We start from the raw sequence: 27270 nt of genomic DNA on the forward strand, positions 1-27270 counted from the left end.
CCTCCGCACACTCCACTGGCTTCCAGTTGAGGCTCGCATCTACTACAAGACCATGGTGCTTGCCTACGGAGCTGTGAGGGGAACGGCACCTCCTTACCTTCAGGCTCTGATCAGACCCTACACCCAAACGAGGGCACTACGTTCATCCACCTCTGGCCTGCTAGCTCCCTGTTACGTTCCCCAGTTTCTATGTTGTGGTTTGTGTATTTTCATGTAGGTATTTCAGGAAATGGGTTCCTGAAATTCCCCAACAAGCAGCTGATTGGTTTGAAAAACATTGATGATTGGAGAGCTGACACCGCGCCCTCGTCAGGACGCAGCTGTCTCCAATTTACCAACTCCTCCTGAAGCTATATAAGCCCCAGTTGCTCAGAAAAGGCAGGAAAGGGGAACCAGAATTGCTGAGAGTTACAGCATGTTGGTTGTATGCTAAGAGTTTGGTATGTACTGTGTTGCTCTGAGAACCAATTGTAATGTTTTGTGTTAGTTTGTGGCTCAGAGTTTCTTTAATGTCCTAAATTAGTTTTTTTCTCAGGTTTTTGTTGTGAACCAGTTTGTGCTATTTTTGTTTCATTTGTTCCCAAGGGGGGAAGGGGAAGGCACCTAGGGAGTGTTTAGGCAAGAGGCCCGCGGGCATACATTACCCGTAGAAGTTGACTGTCTATGCACACTAGGAAAGACCTGGGCGGACCATCCCTTGTATTTTGGTTAGTGCACCAGGTGGTGCTAGTTAAGTAAGTAGTGGGTAGGCAGGTAAGGTAGGAGAGGGGGCTTTGATATTTACTTTCTTTGCTTTGGTTCCGTCCAGCCCCTTTTCCCCAAACTTACCGTGCGAAGGAATAAATTCCCTGTTAACGGTATTCTCTGCCTTTTGTCATCCTTACTCACACCTACAGTCCCATACCTCTTTCACACCACGGAGAGTTGAGTTGTAGCAGGGTGTTGCGTTCCCTCTTCCGAGAGGCGTGCGTAACATAATGGGGGTTCGTCCGGGATTTCATTAAACCCACCGGACCCTGCTGCACTGAGCTCTCTGAGTTGTGATTGAGGTGTGATGGTAGGTTGTGAGTTTGGGTGACTTGTTTAGTTTGTGTGTATTCAGGAGGCTGCTGTATACAAGATGGCTGCCTCAGCCATCTCCAAGTTCATTGAAGCGCCCTCTGTTGATAGTTTGGTGAGGTTTCGGAAAACAGATATTTTCGCTATTGCTCACCATTATGGAATTGTTGTCCCTGAGAAAGCCCTAAAGGCAGAGCTTTTGGTGCTAGTCAGGGAGGGTTTAATGAGAGAGCGAATTCTCTCATTTCAAGATAAGGAGCGGGAGGCTTCAGGAGAGGAGACGGGTAGACCTTCCGATGCCAAGTCGGAGGACAGGACGGAGGAAGGGGTTGCTCGTACCATATTCGAGCAACATATAACATATTCTCTCTATACACCAAGTCACTTGGCTCTGTCATATCCTCACATGGTCTCTCCTATCATTGCTACGCAGACGACACACAATACATTTTCTCCTTTCCCCCTTCTGATAACCAGGTGGCGAATCGCATCTTTGCATGTCTGGCAGACATATCAGTGTGGATGTCGGATCACCACCTCAAGCTGAACCTCGGCAAGACTGAGTTGCTCTTCCTCCTGGGGAAGGACTGCCCGCTCCATGATCTCGCCATCACGGTTGACAACTCCATTGTGTCCTCCTCCCAGAGTGCAAAGAACCTTGGCGTGACCCTGGACAACACCCTATCGTTCTCCGCTAACATCAAAGCGGTGACCCGATCCTGCAGGTTCATGCTCTACAACATTCGCAGAGTACGACCCTACCTTACACAGAAAGCGGCACAGGTCCTAATCCAGGCACTTGTCATCTCCCGTCTGGATTACTGCAACTCGCTGTTGGCTGGGCTCCCTGCCTGTGCCATTAAACCCCTACAACTTATCCAGAACGCTGCAGCCCGTCTGGTGTTCAACCTTCCCAAGTTCTCTCATGTCACCCCGCTCCTCCGCACACTCCACTGGCTTCCAGTTGAGGCTCGCATCTACTACAAGACCATGGTGCTTGCCTATGGAGCTGTGAGGGGAACGGCACCTCCTTACCTTCAGGCTCTGATCAGACCCTACACCCAAACGAGGGCACTACGTTCATCCACCTCTGGCCTGCTAGCTCCCCTACCTCTACGGAAGCACAGTTCCAGCTCAGCCCAGTCAAAGCTATTCGCTGCTCTGGCACCCCAATGGTGGAACAAGCTCCCCCACGACGCCAGGACAGCGGAGTCACTGACCAACTTCCGGAGACACTTGAAACCCTACCTCTTTAAGGAATACCTGGAATAGTATAAAAGTAATCCTTCTTCCCCCACCCCCCATAAATAAAATAAATAAAAAAGTGGTTGTCCCACTGGCTATCATAAGTTGAATGCACCAATTTGTAAGTCGCTCTGGATAAGAGCGTCTGCTAAATGATGTAAATGTAAATGCAACACATACACAAGAGGTTCAGCCTAGATGTCTGATCTTCTGGAGAAAAGCTCCCCTTCATTATTAGGGCTTACCCCAGTCTGTCTACTTCTTTCTGGGGATGCACTCTGGCAGCAATCCTTTGAATAAAACGGAGAAGGCTAATACATATCCAGGTCACTCACAGCAACATGGAAGCTCTGGGGACATACTCCCACACATCTCGCCCTCAATTTGGTCAAGAAGTGGTGCTGTTATACAAGTGAACTGAAACTGTACTTTACTAAGTTACAGGGCTTTATAAAGGCTAAAGAACTTTAATTGAGCTCGAATCTCAAGCATACCCTTTTTATGTGTTCGGTGAAACATTTGTGTGAAACATCTTGAGGAGGGGAGGACAATCAGATTAAGGTGTCTGTCTGTGCTTGAACTTCAACAATAACGGTATGGGATGGAGAGCTGACCTAAGTTCAGTTTTGTCTTATCTTTGCTCAAGCCATGACCAAAGGCAGCCATGCAATACCTAACAGCAGTTTGAAGATAATCAAGGACAACTACCACCCGAGCCACTGCCTGTTCACCCCGCTATCATCCAGAAGGCAAGGTCAGTAAAGGTGCATCAAAGCTGGGACTGAGAGACTGAAAAACAGCTTCTATCTCAAGGCCATCAGACTGTTAAACAGCCATCACTAGCACAGAGAGTGCCTACATACAGACTTGAAAATCACTGGCCACTTTAATAAATGGAACACTAGTCACTTTAATAATGTTTACATATCTTGCATTAACATTTTACATTTTAGTCATTTAGCAGACATTCTTATCCAGAGCGACTTACAGTTAGTGAGTGCATACATTTTCATACTGGCCCCCCGTGGGAAACGAACCCACAACCCTGGCGTTGCAAGCACCATGCTCTACCAACTGAGCTACAGGGGACTAACCATCTTAATAATGTTTACATATCTTGCATTACCCATCTCATATGTATATACTGTATTCTATACTATCTATTGCAGCTTAGCCTATGCCACTCTGATTATGACATTTCTCATCCATATATTTATATATTCTTATTCCATTTCTTTACTTAGATTTGTGTGTATTAGGTTTTTGTTGTGGAACTGTTAGATATTACTTGCTAGATATTGCTGCACTGTCGGAACTAGAAGCAAAAGCATTTCGCTACACTCGCAATAACATCTGCTAACCATGTGTGTGACCAATACATTTTATTTTATTTTATTAGATTAAAATTAGTGGCGGTGTTCTGCAGCCACCTAGCGGTAAGTAAAGATAAAGCACATTAACTCACTGGGTGCAGAACGGCGGTCCCTCTCCGAAACAGTAGACGGCGTGTTCTATGAAATAGGGTTTTAATCCGCAGTTATTCACCAGCGGAAAAAAAATGACAGACGCGCTGTTGAGGGAACAAAGAAAGGAACTCGGGGTGAGTTCATTTTCAAGTGTATATCATTTCCCTAGTTTTGCATTTTACTTTTCGAAAAGGTCAGATGGATGTGGAGATAATTTCAGAATTGGATTTCCATTCAAACTAAATAAAATCTGCATTTACTTGCAAGCAAGGCTTAGCTAACGTTAGCTAGCTAACTGTGACCCCATTCAGACGCTAACCGCTTTAGCGCCTATTAACGATATCTTCTGACCAGGGGAGGTTTTGTTCAGAGCCCCGACGCTTGCTCTAAGCATTAACACGCATCGCTTGCGGTAAGTTTTTTGGAAACATAAGGAACGTATCTTTCATATCAGCGATAAATAATTTTTTGAAAGAACAAAAGGTTCAATTACTACACACCTTTTTTATAGAGTTAGTGTTCACACAAGGCCAAATCTCCAGTCCATCTCTTGTTTACGGAAGCCAGACTGAAAACATTTTTAAATTTAAATGTACATCATTTAGCAGACGCTCCTTACAAATTGGTGCATTCAACTTATGATAGCCAGTGGGACAACCACTTTTTTTTTTAAATGGGGGCCACCTGTTCTAATTAGCTATCTAGCTTGCTTGAACGCCTATGTAAGCGTAACTGGGAAGGAAGTGTAGTTCTTCAACTGGAGAAACACACAATTTATGAATCTATGCAATACTGTTACATTAAGTGTATTGTATTTGAAAGATTCTTTCTCACTCAGATAAAAGATAAGGAACATATGTTTCGAAAATTGGTTTGAAGGAGTGGCTATTGACTTTTCTAAACGTTCGAACACAGCGTCGGCATTGTAGTTCACATGGAGCCAAATGTGGGCCAATGTAACCGCTGAAAACCCTACATATGGAGAAGGGTTTAAGAGCTAGCGAACCGTAACTGTTAGCTGTTAACGTTAACTCTGCTTCCTAGATTAGCAAGCTTGCTATGTTTTGTAACTTTGCTTGCTGGCTAGTTTGGAAGTTGAACTAACGTTAGCGTCCATCGTTAGTAAATAGTTAACTAACTAGCGCTCGGGCTATGCGGCTAGCTCTGTTTTAGTACTAACAGCCACTCCTCGCCATTTTCCAACGATTGCGTCATCATTGGCGTTGTCGGCTAGATTCTCACACACTGGCATCTCGTATTTGCATCTGTCTCTAGTCAAGTACTAGTATCGTAGCATTGCAATTGGTTAATAATTCAATCTAATTGTTATACGCCTGACGCAATTTTGACAGAAACAAAATACATTTGATAGGCCAGTTTCAACACGGTTTCAACCTTCCAGTTGCTAGTTTGCTCTGTTCACATCGCTGCGATGACAACTAACGATAACTTAATTGGCTCAGTATGAGGCTGCATTCATGACAAGCTTCACTATACTTTATTAATTTATGAAAGTAGAGATGTTACTAGGGTTCTGGATGAAAAATATATATGTATTCGTAGGTTGCCATTTATCCCAAATACGAAATAAAGTACTTTTTGAGCATTTTCTATGCCGCCACTGAGTTTGCGTCGGATCTGACGAGCTGCATGCTTGGACGAGAGCTAGTCTCTCGGTATAGAAAGTGCTTTAAAGTAGTTTATTTCATATTTTAAAGAAATTACACCATGTTTTGTATGCAGTTTACTGGTAACATTGTATTCAATGAGCCAACAACAGTGTGAATCCCACTGTCTTTAGAGTTCAGCATGCTTCCAAAATGCCATAATCTGTTAATCTCTGGCACTGGGCAGCACTAGCCATTTTTTGCATTGTTATTGTTATTTGCCTATAACATGCTCAATGTTTTTATTACAGCGCCAATGACGAGAATAGCTTGAAATCCACAATTCCTCAGCGAAGATGTCAAGTAAGGAGATATTTATGTCAATTTGTTTTGAATTGGGGCGGCAGATAACCGCTAGGCTAAGAGCCTTTGGCCAGTAACAGAAAGGTCGCTGGTTAAAATACCTGCGCTGACTAGGTGAAAAATCTCTTGATGTGCCTTTAAGCAAGGCACTTAACCTTAATGCTACTGTAAGTTGCTCTAGATAAGAGCATCTGCTAAATGACCCCAAAAAATGAAGGGGAACCAAATGAGAATACTGCACTGTGAATCCTCCCCTCAAGCGTACAAACAGACTAAAAAGCGACATGGGTTGAGGATTTTCACCAGTTTAAAGAAATCTGTGCCCTGTATTGTAAAAACGGTTATTCATGAGTACATGGGACCGATAGAACTGACATGTAGGTTTAGTTAAGCGTTAAAAGCATTATAGAGCTTAATTGATACAGGGAGTCCAATTTACACTTTTTGTTCTGTATGTCTGAACGGTCTTCACTTTTATTTTACACAGAAAGGCCATCATATGCACCTCCCCCCACCCCAGCCCCTACAACTGTAAGTATCACACACCATCCAACACCAGTCCTCCCATTTTCTCCCAATGCCAGACATATTAGCTCAGGCTGTTCTGTGAACACATTTGCAAGCATGTGGCTCAGACAAAAACATTCTCCCATCATCTACAGTACCAGTCAAAAGTTTGGACACACCTACTCATTCAAGGATTTTTACTATTTTCTACATTGTAGAATAATAGTGAAGACATCAAAACTATGAAATAACACAAAATGGAATCATGTAGTAACCAAAAAAGTGTTAAACAAATCAAAATATATTTTATATTTGAGATTCTTCAAAGTAGCCACCCTTTGCCTTGATGACAGCTTTGCACACTATTGGCATTCTCTCAACCTGCTTCACCTGGAATGCTTTTCCAACAGTCTTGAAGGAGTTCCCACATATGCTGAGCACTTGTTGGCTGCTTTTCCTTCACTCTGCCGTCCGACTCATCCCAAACCATCTTATTGGGTTGAGGTCGGGTGATTGTGGAGGCTAGGTCATCTTATGCAGCACTCCATCACTCTCCTTCTTGGTAAAATAGGCCTTACACAGCCTGGAGGTGTGTTGGTTCATTGTCCTGTTGAAAAACAAATGATAGTCCCACTAAGCACAAACCAGATGGGATGGTGTATCGCTGCAGAATGCTGTGGTAGCCATGCTGGTTAAGTGTGCCTTGAATTCTAAATAAATCACTGACCGTGTCACCAGCAAAGCACCATCACACCTCCTCCATGCTTCACGGTGGGAACCACACATGCAGCGATCATCCGTTCACCTACTCTGCGTCTCACAACGGCGGTTGGAACCCAAAATCTCAAATTAGGACTCATCAGACCAAAGGACAGATTTCCACCAGTCTAATGTCCATTGCTCGTGTTTCTTGGCCCAAGCAGGTCTCTTCTTCTTATTGGTGTCCTTTAGTAGTGGTTTCTTTGCAGCAATTTGACCATGAAGGCCTGATTTCACGCAGTCTCCTCTGAACAGGTTACTTGAACTCTGTGAAGCATTTATTTGGGCTGCAATCTGAGGTGCAGTTAACTCTAATGAGCTTATCCTCTGCAGCAGAGGTAACGCTGGGTCTTCCTTTTCCTGTGGCGGTCCTCATGAGAGAGCCAGTTTCATCATGGCGCTTGATGGTTTTTGCGACTGCACTTCTTGAAATTTTCCCGATTGACTGACCTTAATGTCTTAAAGTAATGATGGACTGTAATTTCTCTTTGCTTATTGAGCTGTTCTTGTCATAATATGGACTTGGTCTTTTACCAAATAGTGCAATGTTCTGTATACCACCCCTACCTTGTCACAACACAACTGATTGGCTCAAATGCATTAAGAAGGAAAGAAATTCCACAAATTAACTTTTAACAAGGCACACCTGTTAATTGAAATGCATTCGAGGTGACTACCTCATGAAGCTGGTTGAGAGAATGCCAATAGTGTGCAAAGCTGTCATCAAGGCAAAGGGTGGCTACTTTGAAGAATCTCAAATATAAAATATATTTTGATTTGTTTAACATTTTTGGTTACTACATGATTCCATATGTGTTATTTCATAGTTTAGATGTCTTCACTATTATTCTACAATGTAGAAAATAGTTTTTAAAATATAAAGAAAAACCCTGGAATGAGTAGGTGTCCAAACTTTTGACTGGTACTGTAAATCACATGCTGCTATACATTTTGAACATCAATAGATGGAAGTAGAACTGGCCAGTTACCAGTTGTTACCTCCCTCTGACATATTTTTCTTTTGAGATGCTCCTATGACAAAACAAGCCAATGACCATATGCGCAGCTTTGTTTTCAAGATGGCTTCTTTTGCATGACTATGCTATGCAAATCATTACCCCCCCAAAACTCTCCTTTTCTGTTTTTTTTTGTCCCTCCCCTTTGTTTGTGTCATTTCTCATTTGTGTTTTGTCTCATTTGTCTCCATCAGCAAGTGCCCAACACCCCTGGGTTTGTGGGGTACAACCCATACAGCCATCTGGCCTACAACAACTACAGGCTGGGAGGGAATACCGGCAGCAACAACAGGGTAATGGTAGGACCAATGCCATCCAGGGCTAGAGCCCAAGGAGTAAGGCTGGCTATTCCCTGAGTGAAACAAGGATAATTGGGAGAAAATAGAAATTAAGCATCAGCTGATCCATAACTGCCATTCAAAAGTGTTTGGTACAAGAATAGAAGGGTGAAACAAAAATATTTAACATGCAGGAAATAATTATTTTTGGGGGGTTAAAAGGTACAACAAAAACAGCTGATGGTCAAGTGAGGTCAGTAGTTGCCCCAAAGTCATCCTATAATCTTCTGTAAAACAGTCACGATCATCTTACTCCCAACTGATGTGATGCTCAACTTGATGACCCACCAACCACGTGATTGTTTGTTAGAAGTGTCACCAGCTCCCCTCATCTTGTCCCACTCCTCTTGATGCAAATGTATCATATCATGTTAGAGCGGTTGCTTCTCTGACATGCCCCTCCCCTGCTTGTACAGCCTGCTAGGGAGCAGCAGCATGTTGCCCCGTCCATCCAAAGCTCATGACTTGGCATGTCAGAGGTTCATACTGGTTGGTGTTTAATCACAGGGCAGCCAAAACTGAGACGTTTTCATTTGACTTAGAGCCCTCTAATATTCAACACTGAGAGGGCAATAATTTGTCCTCTACATACCAGCTATGCATGAAATACTATCCAAAAAATAAGGTTCAACATTTTGGAATGAGTCTCCTTAATAGCTTTACTTAAAGCAGATTGTGTCATTTTCAGTTGTGCCCCTTTTTCATAGTAGTACATAAGTGTTATATTAGTGTTGTTTTCTGTAATAAATATGTGCATTGGTTTGACCTGTTGATCTTTTGTTGGGATCTCTTTCCCAGAATTCCTCAGGAATCACTGTTCCCAAGCCACCCAAACCGCCAGACAAGCCGCTGATGCCCTACATGCGGTACAGCCGGAAGGTAAGCAGGAAGGTAAGACACCCACGGTGTCTACTTTTACTGCTTGTACAGGGGGTCACCCAGCCAACCGTCTGGATGGCCGGGGACCCCCCCCCCCCTGTTAACCCCTCTGGATTGGAGGTCGGAGACAGCTGAGTTACATCACCGTCCGGATCCACTCCTCTTCAACACCTGTCTTCATCGTTGATTCTGTCTGTCCTTGTTTCTGTGTGACCTGTTGTGCTTGCTTTCCCTTTGTCTCCTCCAAATCAAATCTTTCTCTCCCTCTGTTTCCTCCTCTCTTTGTGTATTTACATACATTTTCCTGCTTAGTTGCTGCTCTGTTTTGACCATGGTGCCTCCTTTTTGCTAGGTCTGGGACCAAGTCAAAGCCTCCAATCCAGATCTGAAGTTATGGGAGATTGGAAAGATTATTGGTGGCATGTGGAGGGACCTCACTGAAGAGGAGAAGCAGGACTACTTGAACGAATATGAAGCGGAAAAGGTGAGTGAATGACAGTTTGCAGTTGGGAGCAGCAGTTCTGCAATGCCCTAGCTATTTTGCCTGGGGTAAATGAGTCAAGTATGATTATGTCCATTACTGTGTTTTTCACTGAGATTTTATAACTACTGCCTCTATAGATTGAGTACAACGACTCCCTGAAGGCCTACCACAACTCACCGGCTTACCTGGCCTACATCAACGCCAAGAACCGTGCCGAGGCGGCTCTGGAGGAGGAGAGCAGACAACGGCAGACCCGCATCGAGAAGGGAGAACCTTACATGAGCATCCAGCCTGCTGAAGACCCAGATGGTAATGGCCCGGGGACTAGAAATGCTGTATCTCATGTAACTTTTTTGTTTATCTATATTGTGTGTGTAATGAAAGCAAACGTTTGTGTCTCTCCTTCCCGTAGACTATGACGATGGGTTCTCCATGAAGCACACGGCCACCGCTCGCTTCCAGAGGAACCACCGGCTCATCAGTGACATCCTCAGTGAGATTGTGGTGCCAGATGTGCGCTCTGTCGTCACCACTGCACGCATGCAAGTCCTCAAGCGCCAGGTCCAGTCCCTCATGGTGCACCAGGTAAGCAAAGCTAGTGGAAAACGCACTGGACTGGAATCACCTAATAGTCTGGTTTGACACTATCGTGTTCCTTTCCACAGAGGAAGCTGGAAGCAGAGCTGCTGCAAATAGAGGACCGTCACCAGGACAAGAAGAGGAGGTTCCTGGAGACTACAGACTCCTTCAACAGTGAGCTCAAACGGGTATGTGCCCCCAGTGTCCAGTGAGAATCACCTCATACAAAGTGCAACAGCTGATAGCCTTAGTCTTTTTGTACCAGTGAAGTTAATTTGTTAACTTTTATCAGCAGCCATGCTGTGTGATGTTAGGTTTGTATTCTGTGCCACTGTCTGTAGCTGTGACTTTTGAAGTTTGTTTGTCTTTGTAGCTCTGGTGTTTTGTACAAAAGTAAGATTTGTCATAACTGCTCAAAGCTGCAGTGTCTGAAACTAGATGTGTGGTTTGTTTGTGCTTGCAGCTGTGCGGTCAGAAGGTGGAGGTAGACATGGAGAAGCTGGCAGCAGAGATTGCTGCGGCAGAGGAGGCTGCTAGGCGGCGGGCGGAGGAGAGGGAGAAGGAAGCGGCGGAGCAGGCAGAGAAGGCTGCCCAGGAGCAGCAACAGGCGGCAGCAGCCTCTGCTTCGTCTACACTGCCCAACACTGAACAGAACAACACCATCCCACCAACCACAGAGACCACGGAGGACCAGGACAAGCCAACCCCTATGGAGACAGGTCAGTCATACCAACATCACACTAACACTAACTACAGATGGGGGGGGGGGCTATGGTTAAAGCATTTTCTCGATTGTTATTTCAGGAACTTGCTGTTTGGAGTAAGAAAAAGCATGATGTAGTGCTTTTATTGCCGTAACATGTTGTTGGGAAAACAACACGTTAACTGTTGTGGCATTCAGACTGAGCATTGTGATCAATGATCATTACGATCTACACAAAGACCCCTGACCTACACACTTTCCTTCTTTCCTTCAGAAGAGACGCCTGCATCAGAGACATCTGAGACCCAGCCAGAGGCTGAGGAGGGCACACCAACCCCTGCTGCAGAGAAGCAGCACGGCCCGTCGGTGGAGAGCGTCACGGACGAGGGCACCAGTGACAGCACCGCCGCATCTGAGAGCAGCACCGGACCCCCTGCAGACCCCCCTGCTTCAGCTGAGCCTGCCCCAGAGGAACGCCCAGCCAGCCCTCCCAATAACATCTCTGTAGAAGGGCACACCTCTCTCTGAGCACCCCCCCCCCCCCCCCCAACCTGCAGACTAGGGGCATGTTTTGTGGGCACAGTGCTGCATATCAAAATATTGGAATGTGTATAGAAGTGATTCCATAGTTTTGTACATTCTGTAGGTTGTTGTTTGCAACGTCATGCAACCCTGTGCCCATTAAACATGACCCGGTGATGTTCTTCCACCATCTCCACACTCAGTTTGTGTGTTTGACATTTCTATTGATCTTGTTATGGACCTCTGGATTCATACCACAACAAGTCAACAGTTCCTCTTTAGCTATTTGCTATTGGGGTTGATAGAACAGGGAAGGGCCTTGGCCTAATTTATTCCATACCCAATTGTCAATGGTTTTTACATGCTATTTTTGTTGCCTTTTTTATCTAACTTTTAGTTAGTAATCAACGGGGTGTGGACTGTTAGTGACGGATTAAATTCAGAATTCATATGAAATGGTCAGTCCTTGAATATCACCTATTATATATCACAGCAAATGGATGACTGAGAACTGTTTTACATGAGCTGTTTGTGTCAAACCCTATTGCCGTGTATAAAACCTTATGCATTCAAATGACTGTTTTACTTGAATTTGAATGATTTTATTATGCCTCTGCAATTTGCATCTTTTTTGTACTGTCAAGCCTCTTGCCCAAATAAAAGTAATTTCTGTCTTTCTGACAATTGGCTTATTTCAAATGTTTTATTGGCTTTCTCTAGATGTAGGGCTACTGATTGCTTAGCCTGCCTAGTTAGTAAGAAAAACACAGCATTTAGATACATCGGCACTATAATATCAAACAAACATTCCTTAATTATTTTACAATTTTAATTTGGGAAAAAATAAATTTATTTTGGGCTACTACTGTGAGTAAAATCTCGTTGACCATTGGGGAAAGTGATTGCATGCCCACTTTTCTCACCTCATTGCCTCCTCTGCAATCCATGCGTCGTCACGGCTCTTGAAAAGAGCACGAGGGCGCACCAGATGGTCACAGTATAGAAATCAGGAATGATGAACAGCCGCGCTCTTTGCCTCTACATCGCGCTCCTCTACCCGATTCCCAAAACATTGACGGAATACTCAACCAATACTGACTCCGAGTACGAGTTTGGGGATTACCGGGGCAAGTGGTGCATAGACGACCACGGATTTGTGTATAGCATCGGGGAGGTGTACTATCCCAGTCCATCTGCTTGTCCGTGCACCTGCACTGAAGACGGACCCGTGTGCATACGACCAAAGTGTCCTCGCATTCATCCTCGATGTACGCGGATTAAATACAAGGCTTGCTGTCCAGTGTGTGAGGCAGTTAGCAAAGTGTGTGTATATGGTGGCAAAATGTACAGAATACTCGAGGAATTCAGGGTGAGATTTATTTTTTAAAGAAACATTGATTAAAAATATGATCTACTTTAAGTGACTTTGTATACATTATCCGAAGTTGAATCTTGGAATTTGTTTATTATACTCCTTATGTCAAAGCAGTGTTTTTGTGTGTGTCTAGCCTGATGGTGGAGATGGGAACATTGGTTATTGATTTATCCTCTTGCATGAGAGATGTAGTCCTATTGTCAAGTGTAACCATAACAGTACTCTCCATCAACAAGGGCTCATGTGAGGGGTCAACAGTTGAGATGGCATGACCTTTAGCCTGAGGTGACATTTCATATGATCTCTTTTTAATTGAAAAGAGTATTCAGGTATTACATTGACGCATGCTTCATATGTTTCTCAAGTATTATGCTTCCTTCCAAATGACAGGAGAACACAAGAGTTTAACTTTTGAGAGAAAGTGACTGTGGTAGAAAATATGTCTAAAGGTGTGACTAACCTGTTGTTTCAGTTGTCACGCTGTGAGAGATGTCGTTGCGAGCCCAACAGGGAGGTGTACTGTTCCATCTCTGATTGTCCTGCACCACACTGTGTCAACCCTACATATGAGCCCATCCACTGCTGTCCTGTCTGCTACACTGGTGAGTTCACCTCTACAAACACACAACTTTCCAACACATAAATGGTCTCTACCCTCAGAAAGACACAATTTCTTGCACACCAGTTTACATGCTATAATGATAGGATGGACATACACACAGATGTGATCTGTATAATATGACCTATACATACAATGCAAATATACAGAATCCATAAGCCTGGTCATATGTAACTTAAGCATTTTGCTGCATCTGCTATAACATCTGCTTAACTGTGTATGACCAATAAACATTGATTTGATGTCAACCATCTATAATTAGCTTTGACACAGTGTGTGATATTGATTATAAAGACAGCTGCAGCTCTTACATAATAATGTTTACGATGGCAGTAGTTGGCTGCTACCCCGAGTTGGAGTCTAAGGTCATCAATATCTTCAATTCTTCTTTCATCACTGCTCCACTGCACTATTACCATCTGTACTGTATGTTCAAAATGCTATGTGCATCATATTCATATCAAGCTCAATCATTAGTTAGAAGTCAAGCCAAGGAGTTTTGGAAATATTTCAATTATTTAGTGACTGATGTGGGATCCAAGCATCCTTAGAACTAAACTATGGAATTCAGCATTGCACAGATTACATAACTGAATTTGGACACTGAATAAAGAGGGATGCAATCAAACAGCTCGATAGTGCTCTGTCCAACACAGGAATAGTAACTAACCCCCAGCCTGGTGGGATAGCGGGGCGATGTGGGTCATGGGGCCATCCATCCAACAGCAGGCAGTAAGGGAACAGCTTGTGTGTGCGCCGTATACAGTTCAATCAATAAATCAATCACATTTATTTATAAAGCCCTTTTTACATCAACAGTTGTCACAAAGTGCTTATACAGAAACCCAGCCTAAAACCCCAAAGAGCAAGCAATGCAGATGTACACTGAACAAAAATATAAACGCAACATCTAAAGTGTTGGTCCCATGTTTCATGAGCTGAAATAAAAGATCCCAGAAATGTTCCATACACAACATGTAAAGGACATTGTATTATCATATTTTGGTACTCCCTGACGAAGGCCATGCAGCCGAAACGTGTCAGAGTTTAAAAAAACTTTGTTTCCATTGAACATGCCATACAAATAAAGGCATTTTAATTAATTATATGAAGTGTGCCTTGGTCCTCCTTTCTTTTTGATGACCAATTTACCCATGTTACCAAAGAGCACCTTCTGTCTACAAAAATCTACTATTGTGAACCTTAGCAGCGCTTCCCTTCCTTCGTTTTTTCTGCAACATGTAAAGTGTTGGTCCCATGTTTCATGAGCTGAAATAAAAGATCCCAGTAATGTTCCATACGCACAAAAAGCTTATTTCTCTCCAATTTTGTGCACAAGTTTGTTTACATACCTGTTAGTGAGCATTTATACTTTGCCAAGATAATTCATCCATCTGACAGGTGTGGCATATCAAAAAGCTGATTAAACAACATGATCATTACACAGGTGCAGCTTGTGCTGGGGACAATAAAAGACCACTCTAAAATGTGCAGTTTTGTCAAACAACACAATGCCACAGATGTCTCAAGTTTTGAGGGAGCGTGCAATTGGCATGCTGACTGCAGGAATGTCCACCAGAGCTGTTGCCAGAGAATTGAACGTTCATTTTATCAATGGCAATTTGAATACACAAAGATACCTTGACGAAATCCTGAGGCCCATTGTCGTACCATTCATCTGCCGCCATCGCCTCATTTTTCAAAATTATAATGCATGGCCCCATGTCGCAAGGATCTGTACACAATTCCTGGAAGCTGAAAATGTCCCAGTTCTTCCATGGCCTGCATACTCACTAGACATGTCACCCATTGAGCATGTTTGGGATGCTCTGGATCGACGTGTACGGCAGTGTGTTCCAGTTCTCGCCAATATCCAGCAACTTCGCACACCCATTGAAGAGGAGTGGGACAACATTCCACAGGCCACAATCAACAGCCTGATCAACTCTATGCGAAGGAGATGTGTCGCGCTGCATGAGGCAAATGGTGGTCACACCAGATACTGACTGGTTTTCTGATCCAAGCTCTCACCTTTTTTTAATGTATCTGTGACCAATATATGCATATCTGTATTCCCAGTCATGTGTAATTCATAGATTAGGGCCCAATTAAATTATATTAAATTGACTGATTTCCTTATATGAACTGTAACTCAGTAAAATCTTTGAAATTGTTGCATGTTGCGTTTATATTTTTGTTCGGTTGGCACCCGTCCACTTCTCTTAAATAATTCCCTATTTCTTCTACATTTACATTTACGTCATTTAGCAGACACTCTTATCCAGAGCGACTTACAAATTGGTGCATTCACCTTATAGGCCATGGTCCTCTGTAGCTCAGCTGGTAGAGCACGGCGCTTGTAACGCTAAGGTAGTGGGTTCGATCCCCGGGACCACCCATACACAAAAAAAAATGTATGCACGCATGACTGTAAGTCGCTTTGGATAAAATGGCATATTGGCATAAATGGCATATTATTATTATTATTATATTATTATAGCCAGTGGGATAACCACTTTACAATATGTTATAATTTTTTTTTTTTTTTAATTGGGGGGGTGGGGTAAGGAGGGGTAGAAGGATTACTTTATCCTATCCCAGGTTTTCCTTAAAGAGGTGGGGTTTCAAGTGTCTCCGGAAGGTGGTGAGTGACTCCGCTGTCCTGGCGTTGTGAGGGAGCTTGTTCCACCATTGGGGTGCCAGAGCAGCGAACAGTTTTGACTGGGCTGAGCGGGAACTGTGCTTCCGCAGAGGTAGGGGGGCCAGCAGGCCAGAGGCGGATGAACGCAATGCCCTCGTTTGGGTGTAGGGACTGACCAGAGCCTGAAGGTACGGAGGTGCCGTTCCCCTCACAGCTCCGTAGGCAAGCACCATGGTCTTGTAGCAGATGCGAGCTTCAACTGGAAGCCAGTGGAGTGTGCGGAGGAGCGGGGTGACGTGAGAGAACTTGGGAAGGTTGAACACCAGACGGGCTGCGGCATTCTGGATGAGTTGTAGGGGTTTAATGGCACAGGCAGGGAGCCCAGCCAACAGCGAGTTGCAGTAATCCAGACGGGAGATGACAAGTGCCTGGATTAGGACCTGTGCCGCTTCCTGTGTAAGGCAGGGTCGTACTCTCCGAATGTTGTAGAGCATGAACCTACAGGATCGGGTCACCGCCTTGATGTTAGCGGAGAACGACAGGGTGTTGTCCAGGGTCACGCCAAGGCTCTTTGCACTCTGGGAGGAGGACACAACGGAGTTGTCAACCGTGATGGCGAGATCATGGAACGGGCAGTCCTTCCCCGGGAGGAAGAGCAGCTCCGTCTTGCCGAGGTTCAGCTTGAGGTGGTGATCCGTCATCCACACTGATATGTCTGCCAGACATGCAGAGATGCGATTCACCACCTGGTTATCTGAAGGGGGAAAGGAGAAGATTAGTTGTGTGTCGTCTGCGTAGCAATGATAGGAGAGGCCATGTGAGGATATGACAGAGCCAAGTGACTTGGTGTATAGCGAGAATAGAAGAGGGCCTAGAACTGAGCCCTGGGGGACAGCAGTGGTGAGAGCACGTAGTGCGGAGACAGATTCTCGCCACGCCACTTAGTAGGAGCGACCTGTCAGGTAGGACGCAATCCAGGAGTAAGCCGCGCCGGAGATGCCCAACTCGGAGAGGGTGGAGAGGAGGATCTGATGGTTCATAGTATCAAAGGCAGCAGACAGGTCTAGAAGGACAAGAGCAGAGGAGAGAGAGTTAGCTTTAGCAGTGCGGAGAGCCTCCGTGACACAGAGAAGAGCAGTCTCAGTTGAATGACCAGTCTTGAAACCTGACTGGTTTGGATCAAGAAGGTCATTCTGAGAGAGATAGCAAGAGAGTTGGCTAAAGTCGGCACGCTCAAGAGTTTTGGAGAGAAAAGAAAGAAGGGATACTGGTCTGTAGTTGTTGACATCGGAGGGATCGAGTGTAGGTTTTTTGAGAAGGAGTGCAACTCTCGCTCTCTTGAAGACGGAAGAGACATAGCCAGCGGTCAAGGATGAGTTGGTGAGCGAGGTGAGGTAAGGGAGAAGGTCACCGGAAATGGTCTGGAGAAGAGAGGAGGGGATAGGGTCAAGCGGGCAGGTTGTTGGGCGGCCGGCCATCACAAGTCGCAAGATTTCATCTGGAGAGAGAGGGGAGAAAGAAGTCAAAGTGTCATTTGACTTAACAAACGAGGATCGGATGTCGTCAACCTTCTTTTCAAAATGGTTGACGAAGTCATCCACAGAGAGGGAGGAAGGGGGGGAGGGGGAGGAGGATTCAGCAGGGAGGAGAAGGTGGCAAAGAGCTTCCTAGGGTTAGAGGCAGATGCTTGGAATTTAGAGTGGTAGAAAGTGGCTTTAGCAGCAGAAACAGAAGAAAAAAATGTAGAGAGGAGGGAGTGAAAAGATGCCAAGTCCGCAGGGAGTCTAGTTTTCCTCCATTTCTGCTCGGCTGCCCGGAGCCCTGTTCTGTGAGCTCGCAATGAGTCGTCAAGCCACGGAGCAGGAGGGGAGGACCGAGCCGGCCGGGAGGATAGGGGACATAGAAAGTCAAAGGATGCAGAAAGGGAGGAGAGGAGGGTTGAGGAGGCAGAATCAGGAGATTGGAGGGAGAAGGATTGAGCAGAGGGAAGAGAGGATAGGATGGAAGAGGAGAGAGTAGCGGGAGAGAGAGAGCGAAGGTTGCGACGGCGCATTACCATCTGAGTAGAGGCAGAGTGAGTAGTGTTGGAGGAGAGCGAGAGAGAAAAGGATACAAAGTAGTGGTCAGAGACATGGAGGGGAGTTGCAGTGAGATTAGTAGAAGAACAGCATCTAGTAAAGATGAGGTCAAGCGTATTGCCTGCCTTGTGAGTATGGGGGGACGGTGAGAGGGTGAGGTCAAAAGAGGAGAGGAGTGGAAAGGAGGCAGCAGAGAGAAATGAGTCAAAGGTAGACGTAGGGAGGTTAAAGTCACCCAGAACTGTGAGGGGTGAGCCATCCTCAGGAAAGGAACTTATCAAGGCGTCAAGCTCATTGATGAACTCTCCAAGGGAACCTGGAGGGCGATAAATGATAAGGATGTTAAGCCTGAATGGGCTAGTGACTGTGACAGCATGGAATTCAAATGAGGAGATAGACAGATGGGTCAGGGGAAAAAGAGAGAATGTCAACTTGGGAGAGATGAGGATTCCTGTGCCACCACCCCGCTGACCAGATGCTCTCTGGGTATGCAAGAACACATGGTCAGACGAGGAGAGAGCAGTAGGAGTAGCAGTGTTTTCAGTGGTAATCCATGTTTCCGTCAGCGCCAAGAAGTCGAGGGACTGGAGGGTAGTAGGGGTGTAACGATCCATCTACTACATCGATGTATCGATTTATATTCCTATGATCCAACTACATCGATCTGTGCTCGGCGAGTTGGCCTTTTGGACAACATATATCGATCTAACATCGTTTTAAAATGTAATAAATCGATTGTATCGATACTAGGAAATAACCCATTGGATTTAAGCACGTCAGACTTTATATGGATGTTTTTTCTTAGCACTTTTAATGATAAAGGCTTTAAACATTACTCGATTCAGTCTGCCTATCCGTGACGTCATCGCGCCAGCAGCAGCGCAAAGGCGCCAAGACAACAAAACATAGCATGGCGGACGACAGAGGAGAAGCCGACGAGCGAGAAATTATCAAGCCACCATTGCGGTCCTTACAAGAAACAGGAATCTAGGAAACTTCACCTGCACTGTCCAGTATCCAGGTATTTATTTCAGTCACACTGGTTGAATTTTTGGCTAAAAGGTTACTGAATCGATTTCAAGTCACTGAATCGTTTCGGATCGTATCGTTCTAAATGAACCAATATTGTATTATTGAATCGTATCGACAACCACGAATCGTGATACAAATCGAATCGTTGTTAAAACGAATCGTTACACCCCTAGAGGGTAGCATAGGCTGAGATAATACAGTGGGGGAAAAAAGTATTTAGTCAGCCACCAATTGTGCAAGTTCTCCCACTTAAAAAGATGAGAGAGGCCTGTAATTTTCATCATAGGTACACGTCAACTATGACAGACAAATTGAGGAAAAAAAATCCAGAAAATCACATTGTAGGATTTTTAATGAATTTATTTGCAAATTATGGTGGAAAATAAGTATTTGGTCACCTACAAACAAGCAAGATTTCTGGCTCTCACAGACCTGTAACTTCTTCTTTAAGAGGCTCTTCTGTCCTCCACTCGTTACCTGTATTAATGGCACCTGTTTGAACTTGTTATCAGTATAAAAGATACCTGTCCACAACCTCAAACAGTCACACTCCAAACTCCACTATGGCCAAGACCAAAGAGCTGTCAAAGGACACCAGAAACAAAATTGTAGACCTGCACCAGGCTGGGAAGACTGAATCTGCAATAGCAAGATTGGTTTGAAGAAATCAACTGTGGGAGCAATTATTAGGAAATGGAAGACATACAAGACCACTGATAATCTCCCTCGATCTGGGGCTCCACGCAAGATCTCACCCCGTGGGGTCAAAATGATCACAAGAACGGTGAGCAAAAATCCCAGAACCACACAGGGGGACCTAGTGAATGACCTGCAAAGAGCTGGGACCAAAGTAACAAAGCCTACCATCAGTAACACACTACGCCGCCAGGGACTCAAATCCTGCAGTGTCAGACGTGTCCCCCTGCTTAAGCCAGTACATGTCCAGGCCCGTCTGAAGTTTGCTAGAGTGCATTTGGATGACCCAGAAGAGGATTGGGAGAATGTCATATGGTCAGATGAAACCAAAATAGAACTTTTTGGTAAAAACTCAACTCGTCGTGTTTGGAGGACAAAGAATGCTGAGTTGCATCCAAAGAACACCATACCTACTGTGAAGCATGGGGGTGGAAACATCATGCTTTGGGGCTGTTTTTCTGCAAAGGGACCAGGACGACTGATCCGTGTAAAGGAAAGAATGAATGGGGCCATGTATCGTGAGATTTTGAGTGAAAACCTCCTTCCATCAGCAAGGGCATTGAAGATGAAACGTGGCTGGGTCTTTCAGCATGACAATGATCCCAAACACACCGCCCGGGCAACGAAGGAGTGGCTTCGTAAGAAGCATTTCAAGGTCCTGGAGTGGCCTAGCCAGTCTCCAGATCTCAACCCCATAGAAAATCTTTGGAGGGAGTTGAAAGTCCGTGTTGCCCAGCGACAGCCCCAAAACATCACTGCTCTAGAGGAGATCTGCATGGAGGAATGGGCCAAAATACCAGCAACAGTGTGTGAAAACCTTGTGAAGACTTACAGAAAACGTTTGACCTGTGTCATTGCCAACAAAGGGTATATAACAAAGTATTGAGAAACTTTTGTTATTGACCAAATACTTATTTTCCACCATAATTTGCAAATAAATTCATTAAAAATCCTACAATGTGATTTTCTGGAAAAATAATTCTCATTTTGTCAGTCATAGTTGACGTGTACCTATGATGAAAATTACAGGCCTCTCTCATCTTTTTAAGTGGGAGAACTTGCACAATTGGTGGCTGACTAAATACTTTTTTCCCCCACTGTATATAATAAGTATACTTTTTTCCAAACATTTGGTCTCCACACATTATTGGATTTTCAACATTGAAGAAGCAATTTTGTTTTTTGAAACTTAAGTTTACAATTTTAATTTAGAAAAGAAAAACAAATGGCATGGACTCAATTATTAGCACCCAAGAGCTAATATTTGGTTGCACAGCCTTTGGCCAAGATACAATAACTGCTGACAAATGCTTCTTGTAGTCTTCAATTAGCTCCTTTCTACTGGAAGTTTGGCCCACTCTTCAGCTGCAAAATGCTCCAATTCTGCAATGTTTGAGGGGTGCCTTCCACCAACTGCTGTTTTCAGATCTCGCCATATGTTTTAGATGGGAATCAGATCTGGACTCAATGCTGGCCACTCCAGAACAGTCTAGTGTTTCTTCTTGAACCATTCCTGGGTGCTTTTTGATGCGTGTTTGGGTTTGTTTTCCTGCTGGAAGACCTACAACCTTCGATGGAGACCCAGTTTTTGTACACTGGGTTGAACATTGGACTACAAAATACCTTGATAGTCTGCTGATTTCATGAGTTTAAGGCCCCCAGTACCAGAGGCAGCAAAGCAATCCCACAGCATTATTGAAACTCCCCCATGTTTGATTGTAGGGATTGTTTGGTCGTCGGTAAACATAGCGCTGATTTCTATTGCCAAAGAGCTCTAATTTTGTTTAATTGGTCCATAGAACATTTCCCCCCAGGATTTAGGCTTGTTTAGGTGGGTTTTTGCGAAGTTCAATAGGGGTTTCTTGTGTAGGGAATTATTTAAGAAAAGTGCAAGGGTGCCAATTTATTTGGCCACAACTGTATGTCTGCCTTTATGGATGTGTAAGTAACTCTACAAAGTATAGCATATTGGTGCTGCAAATGGATGACAGTGGGATGGTTTCAATAAGACTACAGAAGTTTCTTATTGCAATGCTGATAAAGAGCACATTAGGTACACAATTAACTGTCAAAAACATATGCAATTCACATTTATGTTGACATACATCTGATATATTTATTTTTCTGCATCCTGCCTACAGGCCCCAACTGTTTTGTGGGCGACAGAGTGATCTCGGCAGGGGAGCGGGTAGAGATAGACGAGCAGACCGTGTGTTACTGCACCTACCGGGACGGCACCTGGCAGATGCAACCCCATGCCACCTGCGAGCAGCGCCCGCTGCCAGACCCCGATCTCAACCATGTCCCCAACCCCAGCCCCTCTGAGCCCCCCGGGGAAGATGAGACCAAGCAGATGGACAGGGACTTCCGCCCCAGGCTGGACTGGATCCCGTGAGCAGGCAGGAGGGTGGGGGTGAGAGGGTAGTAGTGTGCCAAGGGGAAACGGGGAGATGATGGGGCAGGTTGTTTTCCGTGCCCTGCTGAGTGCAGTCTGCATAGGGCTTAGGGCCAGGGATGACCTACTATACCACATTATACAACCACAACAACATTACTAGCTAGTAGTGTTTGTGCAACAATACATAAAACTTTGCACACAGGGACCACAATATATGGTGCACATTCAAGACAATACACAACTATAACACATAGTTTCGTGACATGAATTTGTCTCCATTTTCCTTCACTTGCAGTAGTCTCTGGTTTTGTCGTCAAAGGGCTGGTGTAAGTGGACACTTAGGGTTAGAGATGGTTGCAACATTCACCCTTCTATTAATCTCAGGTTTACACGTTCATTCGTGCCCATTAACTTTGCTCTGTATGTTTCTCTGACTAGTGTTAAGTTTCTTTAATCTTATTGATATCCTTCTCAGAATTGTTCTAATGCTAAAATGTAAATGTACCCTTTCCAAATGTTCTGTATGTAAATGTACTTGTGGTTCTATGAAGTGTAGCTTTGAAGAGCATATTATCAAATAAAGACTCATGGGCGGCGCACAATTGGCCCAGCGTCGTCCAGGGTAGGGAATGGCCGGCAGGGATGTAGCTCAGTTGATAGAGCATGGCGTTTGCAACGCCAGGGTTGTGGGTTCGATTCCCACAGGGGCCAGTATAAAAAAAATATATGTATTCACTAACTGTAAGTCGCTCTGGATAAGAGCGTCTGCTAAATGACTAAAATGTCAATGTAAATGTAAGGTTCAGGAACCATATGTATCAAGCATCTCAGATTGGAGTGACAATTTAGGATCAGTTTCGCCTTAAATAGATCACAATGAATAAGATTACATGGACAAGGGGCCCTGACCCTAGATCAACACTCCTACAGAGACGCTTGATAAGGACACAGTTGAATGAATGACAATGTCCCATCATTATACTTGTTTACATGCAGGCAAGCGCCTACACCAGGGGTAAGTAACCCTGTTCCTGGAGTGCCAGAAGTACTGCAGGATTTTGTTCCAACTAGGCACAACACCTGACCAACTGAGCCAATTGATCAGTGATTGCCTAAATTCAACACACCTGGTCTTCAGGTTAGTTAAATCAAAAACATGGAAGTGCCTGCTGCACTGGAACAGGATTACATCGGATCTCAGGGCTCTTAAAAAGGTGTCCCATTCATCATATCCCTCAACGCAAACTTCATTTTGGCTTTTAGATGAGCAACCTCATGCAATATGGATTTGTATTTTTTGCCATAAAGATCAATTCTTCATAAATAATTGACCTCTGCTGTCCTTGAATTTAGTCAACCATTAACATTGACAAGTTATCAAATATATCCTGATGTGAATCACAATTCACTGGCCAACTTGGGAGAAAAAAAATTGCTGGTGACAATATTGGTGAATGTGCTCCTTTTCTTACACCTAGTGAGACTAAACATATGTATACAGTAGATACTGTATAGTTGGACACTGCCTTGGGATCTTGCAGACAGGACACTGACAGACTTTACAACGGTTTTTATTGAAAACAACAAGCCAGGGTCAAGGATCATGCTATGCTGCCAGCATTTGAAGCAATCCTGGGCCACAGATCTGCGCATTCCTTGGCCACGGGTCCTGTGATGGCTGAACCTGTGAAACAGAAGACAGAAATTTAGCCCACAACAAAAAGGAGATCAAATAGGGACAACATGCCTTTGGCCTTGCATCAGTGCAGTAACATTTCACTGTTTGTAGACCTGCCACTTACAATGTGAACAAAAACATAGTTATGTAACTCATGCATCCACAAGAAAACTCGACTCAATTTGACTACATTGTCTTGATTTGAACATCCACACTTTACTTTGGTTGCTGACAAAAAATCACTACCGTTTCCAGGTAAATTCCTATAACGTTACCTACAAAACCACCTCACTTGGCATAGTAACACCAAAATATGACATGCTGTAGTCAGATTCTCTACCAATCTCCCCAAGTTTTTAAATCAATGACTGAGTGAGGACGTACACACTTCCAGGAGAAAGGTAGAGAATCACACTGCCGCCATTATGTCACTATATCTAAATGTATTCCAAGGATGACCACTATCCAGTGAACACAAATGTTTCATCACTGATTGAGATTGGTCAGCCAGAATGAGACTGCCATCTCACCCACAGTGATGATCTTACTATACCCTTCTTCGACAACTCACCCAGCTACTGACCAGACAAAGCAAGTGCTTTTTGAAGGGGTGTCATTTATATTTAGCAATATAGATGTACTATATTAAACGTACTACTCAAAATCAACATCCAGAATTTGGAATGCACTCAAAGAAGCCCAGCCAAACATCCTTATGAAGAGGCTTGAAGAACCTTCATGACATGGTATGGGGGACTAAAGACTCAAAATCCCAACGCACCTTTCATTTCTCCTTTCACGTTCACTATGACCCCTGCATTGTCTTCAAAGTAGAGAAACACGCCATCCTTTCGCCGATACGACTTCCGCTGCCGTATCACAACCGCAGGATGCACTGTGGGAAAGAGGAAGACTATCAGAATGCAGCTACCTGACAGATTATGGAAGTTATTCTGCCATAACTCGCATCTCTGCACTGTTGATTTTCACCTTTCAGTTAAACGATTGGTCTGGGACTACCACTGTGGTGAAAACGACAAGTCATTTTAAAGAGCAATCAAATTACTATGCCAATTATCAAACCGCCATAATCTATTGATTAGCTAGCCCCAGTTCAAGCATTATATAGTGATGTCGTTCATCCTATTCTAGTAATTGAATACATAATGTAGAACACACCTTTTTTTCTGAGTTCTGGTTTGCCTTTCTTGACGGTGGCCATGACCATGTCACCCACACCAGCAGCGGGCAGACGGTTCAGACGTCCCTTGATGCCCTTGACAGAGATGATGTACAGGTTCTTGGCACCTGGTGAGAAAGGGGGAAGAAGATGGTGAATATATGACAGGTTAGAGATGGTTCCACTGCCCAGGCTTGATTCAAGGTACAGATCCTTGTAGGCTATTTCAGGACAAGACAAGGTTGAAATACATGAAATGTCCCATCACTGATTGAGATTGGTCAGCCAAAATGAGACTGCCATCTCACCCACAGTGACGATCTTTCTATACCCTTTTTCGACAACTCACCGAGCTACTGACCAGACAAAGCAAGTGCTTTTTCAGGGGATATATATATATTCTAACAGATCTAAGTGTAACATACCTGTGTTGTCAGCGCAGTTGATGACAGCACCCACTGGGAGACCCAGCGAGATGCGAAACTTCGCCCCAGATGACCCACCACGTCCTGAACAAGAGAAGAGATTCCATTGAAGTAAACATTACATGGTGCCGAGACTGAAAGCATGCTATAATCAGGCAAAGATTATCCAAATTGTTCCATCACGGATTGAGATTGTTCAGTACAGGTGACTGCCATCTCACCCACCAGTGATGATTACTATACCCTTCTTCGACAACTCACCCAGCTACTGACCAGACAAAGCAAGTGCTTTTTGAAAGGGGTTCAACTTCACATTTAGTTATTTTCTTTTCAGATTTAAACTACTGCCAAGAACATGCAGCCACATCACTATGTGGGAGGCATTGTACAAATCACCACACAACCAAACCCTAAGGCCTCAAGATTAGGAGTGACTCCACAAGTCTACGACCTGGCGAACGTTACTGCTTGCACTACAAAAAGGCAGCCCATGTTGACAGTTCTACCCCTTGTCTAATGCACCCATCCAGGGTAGCTTGTAAATTAATTGGCCAGCTAGTTGTGAGTAGACTGCTGTAAGGTGATAGCTAGCTAGTTACTTACATGGCCTGGGACGAGTTGGGAGGAAACTAGCTAGTTGGCAAGGAAACTAACGTTCAAACAGATTCAATCAGTAGCTTTGGTTCAATGTTTTGGAGGTAGAGTCCCCCTATTTAAAAAGTAATACACCGTGGCTCAATTTGGCTAGCCGGGGAAATCATTGAGAAGACTGCACACCTAACTACAGTAGCTAACGTTAGCCTAGGACTTCAGCGGTGTCCATGCATGATTCGCAGTCATGCCTGCTCTTAGAGACGCTATGCTAACACGCACCAGCTATAACGCCACTCACACATATGTTCACTTGCCACACATGTTGGGCATTGTACTGGAATGGCAAATGTGTCTATACCTGAGGACTTAGAGCATACGCTCACCTATTCATGTATTTTAGCTAATAAGCGGTGACAGCAAACATGGCTTCCGTAACAAGCGCCTAAAATCATCCCTCTGAATAATGCTCAGTCCTTCACATTTTCAAGCCAATATGAACGATAATTACTCATAAAACGACCATTATCCAAATAACATTATCTTCCTATGTTAGACATTCTGCAAACGGGTAGATGAATGTGGATTTTTCTAAGCAAGTCTCTTACCTCTCTTAGACATTGCTGCAAAAAGGAAAGAGGAAGACGCAAAAAGGAATCATGGGATATAAAGTTCCGCAGACATACCATAGATATTTCACGTCCGTCGATTTAGCCTATATCGCCCTCTGGTGTTGGTGACAACAGCCTACAGGTGGCGGTCATAAACAACTACTGGAGCGTCTCTGCTTTCAAAATGAAAACAAAGTAAACATTGTGCAACTTCATGTTCAATTATTTGCTAATTGTCCAGTCATGAATGTAAGGGGTCACACGTGGAACATTGAAGGGGGTAAAGAAAAATTGAGGAATACCCGCAACCAAATTGACGGTTTGAAACCAAAAATTAAATTAAAATAAATCATTACTTAATAGTGATTCTGACAATCCACCCTAATAAAAAATAGTACATTGCCAAAAATAAATAAAAA

At 44.2% G+C, this 27270-nt stretch overlaps 3 protein-coding genes across 6 annotated transcripts; 2 read left to right on the top strand and 1 right to left on the bottom strand.

The window, feature by feature from the left end:
• Positions 1–3835: 3835 nt before the first annotated feature.
• LOC311145989 (SWI/SNF-related matrix-associated actin-dependent regulator of chromatin subfamily E member 1-like) lies at positions 3836–12201 on the top strand. Of its 4 annotated transcripts, none has more exons than XM_084182405.1 (11): positions 3836–3904; positions 5689–5740; positions 6228–6271; positions 8217–8315; positions 9159–9251; positions 9592–9723; positions 9861–10032; positions 10136–10308; positions 10389–10490; positions 10766–11021; positions 11280–12201. In XM_084182405.1, the coding sequence occupies exons 2-11, from the start codon at positions 5734–5736 to the stop codon at positions 11531–11533; spliced, it is 1332 nt and encodes a 443-aa protein (XP_084038531.1). In that variant the 5' UTR covers positions 3836–3904; positions 5689–5733; the 3' UTR covers positions 11534–12201. The 4 variants fall into 4 exon arrangements, with proteins under 4 accessions (XP_084038531.1, XP_084038533.1, XP_084038532.1 ...); XM_084182407.1 differs by having other exon boundaries at positions 9159–9239; XM_084182406.1 differs by having other exon boundaries at positions 3868–4182.
• A 341-nt stretch (positions 12202–12542) lies between these two features.
• LOC311139158 (von Willebrand factor C domain-containing protein 2-like) lies at positions 12543–22363 on the top strand (the record flags this gene model as incomplete). The annotated part of the gene is made up of 3 exons (XM_084174049.1): positions 12543–12896; positions 13375–13504; positions 22110–22363. The coding sequence occupies 3 exons, from the start codon at positions 12543–12545 to the stop codon at positions 22361–22363; spliced, it is 738 nt and encodes a 245-aa protein (XP_084030175.1).
• A 1558-nt stretch (positions 22364–23921) lies between these two features.
• LOC311146130 (large ribosomal subunit protein uL14) lies at positions 23922–26918 on the bottom strand. The gene is made up of 5 exons (XM_084182606.1): positions 26849–26918; positions 25650–25733; positions 25224–25352; positions 24826–24939; positions 23922–24050 (listed from the first exon to the last, which is right to left on the bottom strand). Exons 1-5 carry the CDS (start codon positions 26859–26861, stop codon positions 23968–23970), a joined length of 423 nt encoding a protein of 140 aa, XP_084038732.1. The 5' UTR covers positions 26862–26918; the 3' UTR covers positions 23922–23967.
• Between the last annotated feature and the right edge of the window lie 352 nt (positions 26919–27270).

The sequence above is a fragment of the Coregonus lavaretus genome, assembly GCF_964263955.1.
Source record: "Coregonus lavaretus genome assembly, chromosome: 2".
Lineage (NCBI taxonomy): Eukaryota > Metazoa > Chordata > Actinopteri > Salmoniformes > Salmonidae > Coregonus > Coregonus lavaretus.

What these genes read in the sequence shown, in the direction of transcription:
- LOC311145989 (XM_084182405.1), top strand. An exon ending in ACGAATATGAAGCGGAAAAG is followed by an intron (nt 9,724 to 9,860) that starts GTGAGTGAATGA and finishes CTGCCTCTATAG; the next exon opens with ATTGAGTACAACGACTCCCT. An exon ending in GCCAACCCCTATGGAGACAG is followed by an intron (nt 11,022 to 11,279) that starts GTCAGTCATACC and finishes TCTTTCCTTCAG; the next exon opens with AAGAGACGCCTGCATCAGAG.
- LOC311146130 (XM_084182606.1), bottom strand. An exon ending in ACCAGAACTCAGAAAAAAAG is followed by an intron (nt 24,940 to 25,223) that starts GTGTGTTCTACA and finishes TCTTTCCCACAG; the next exon opens with TGCATCCTGCGGTTGTGATA. An exon ending in CGTGAAAGGAGAAATGAAAG is followed by an intron (nt 24,051 to 24,825) that starts GTGCGTTGGGAT and finishes TCTGTTTCACAG; the next exon opens with GTTCAGCCATCACAGGACCC.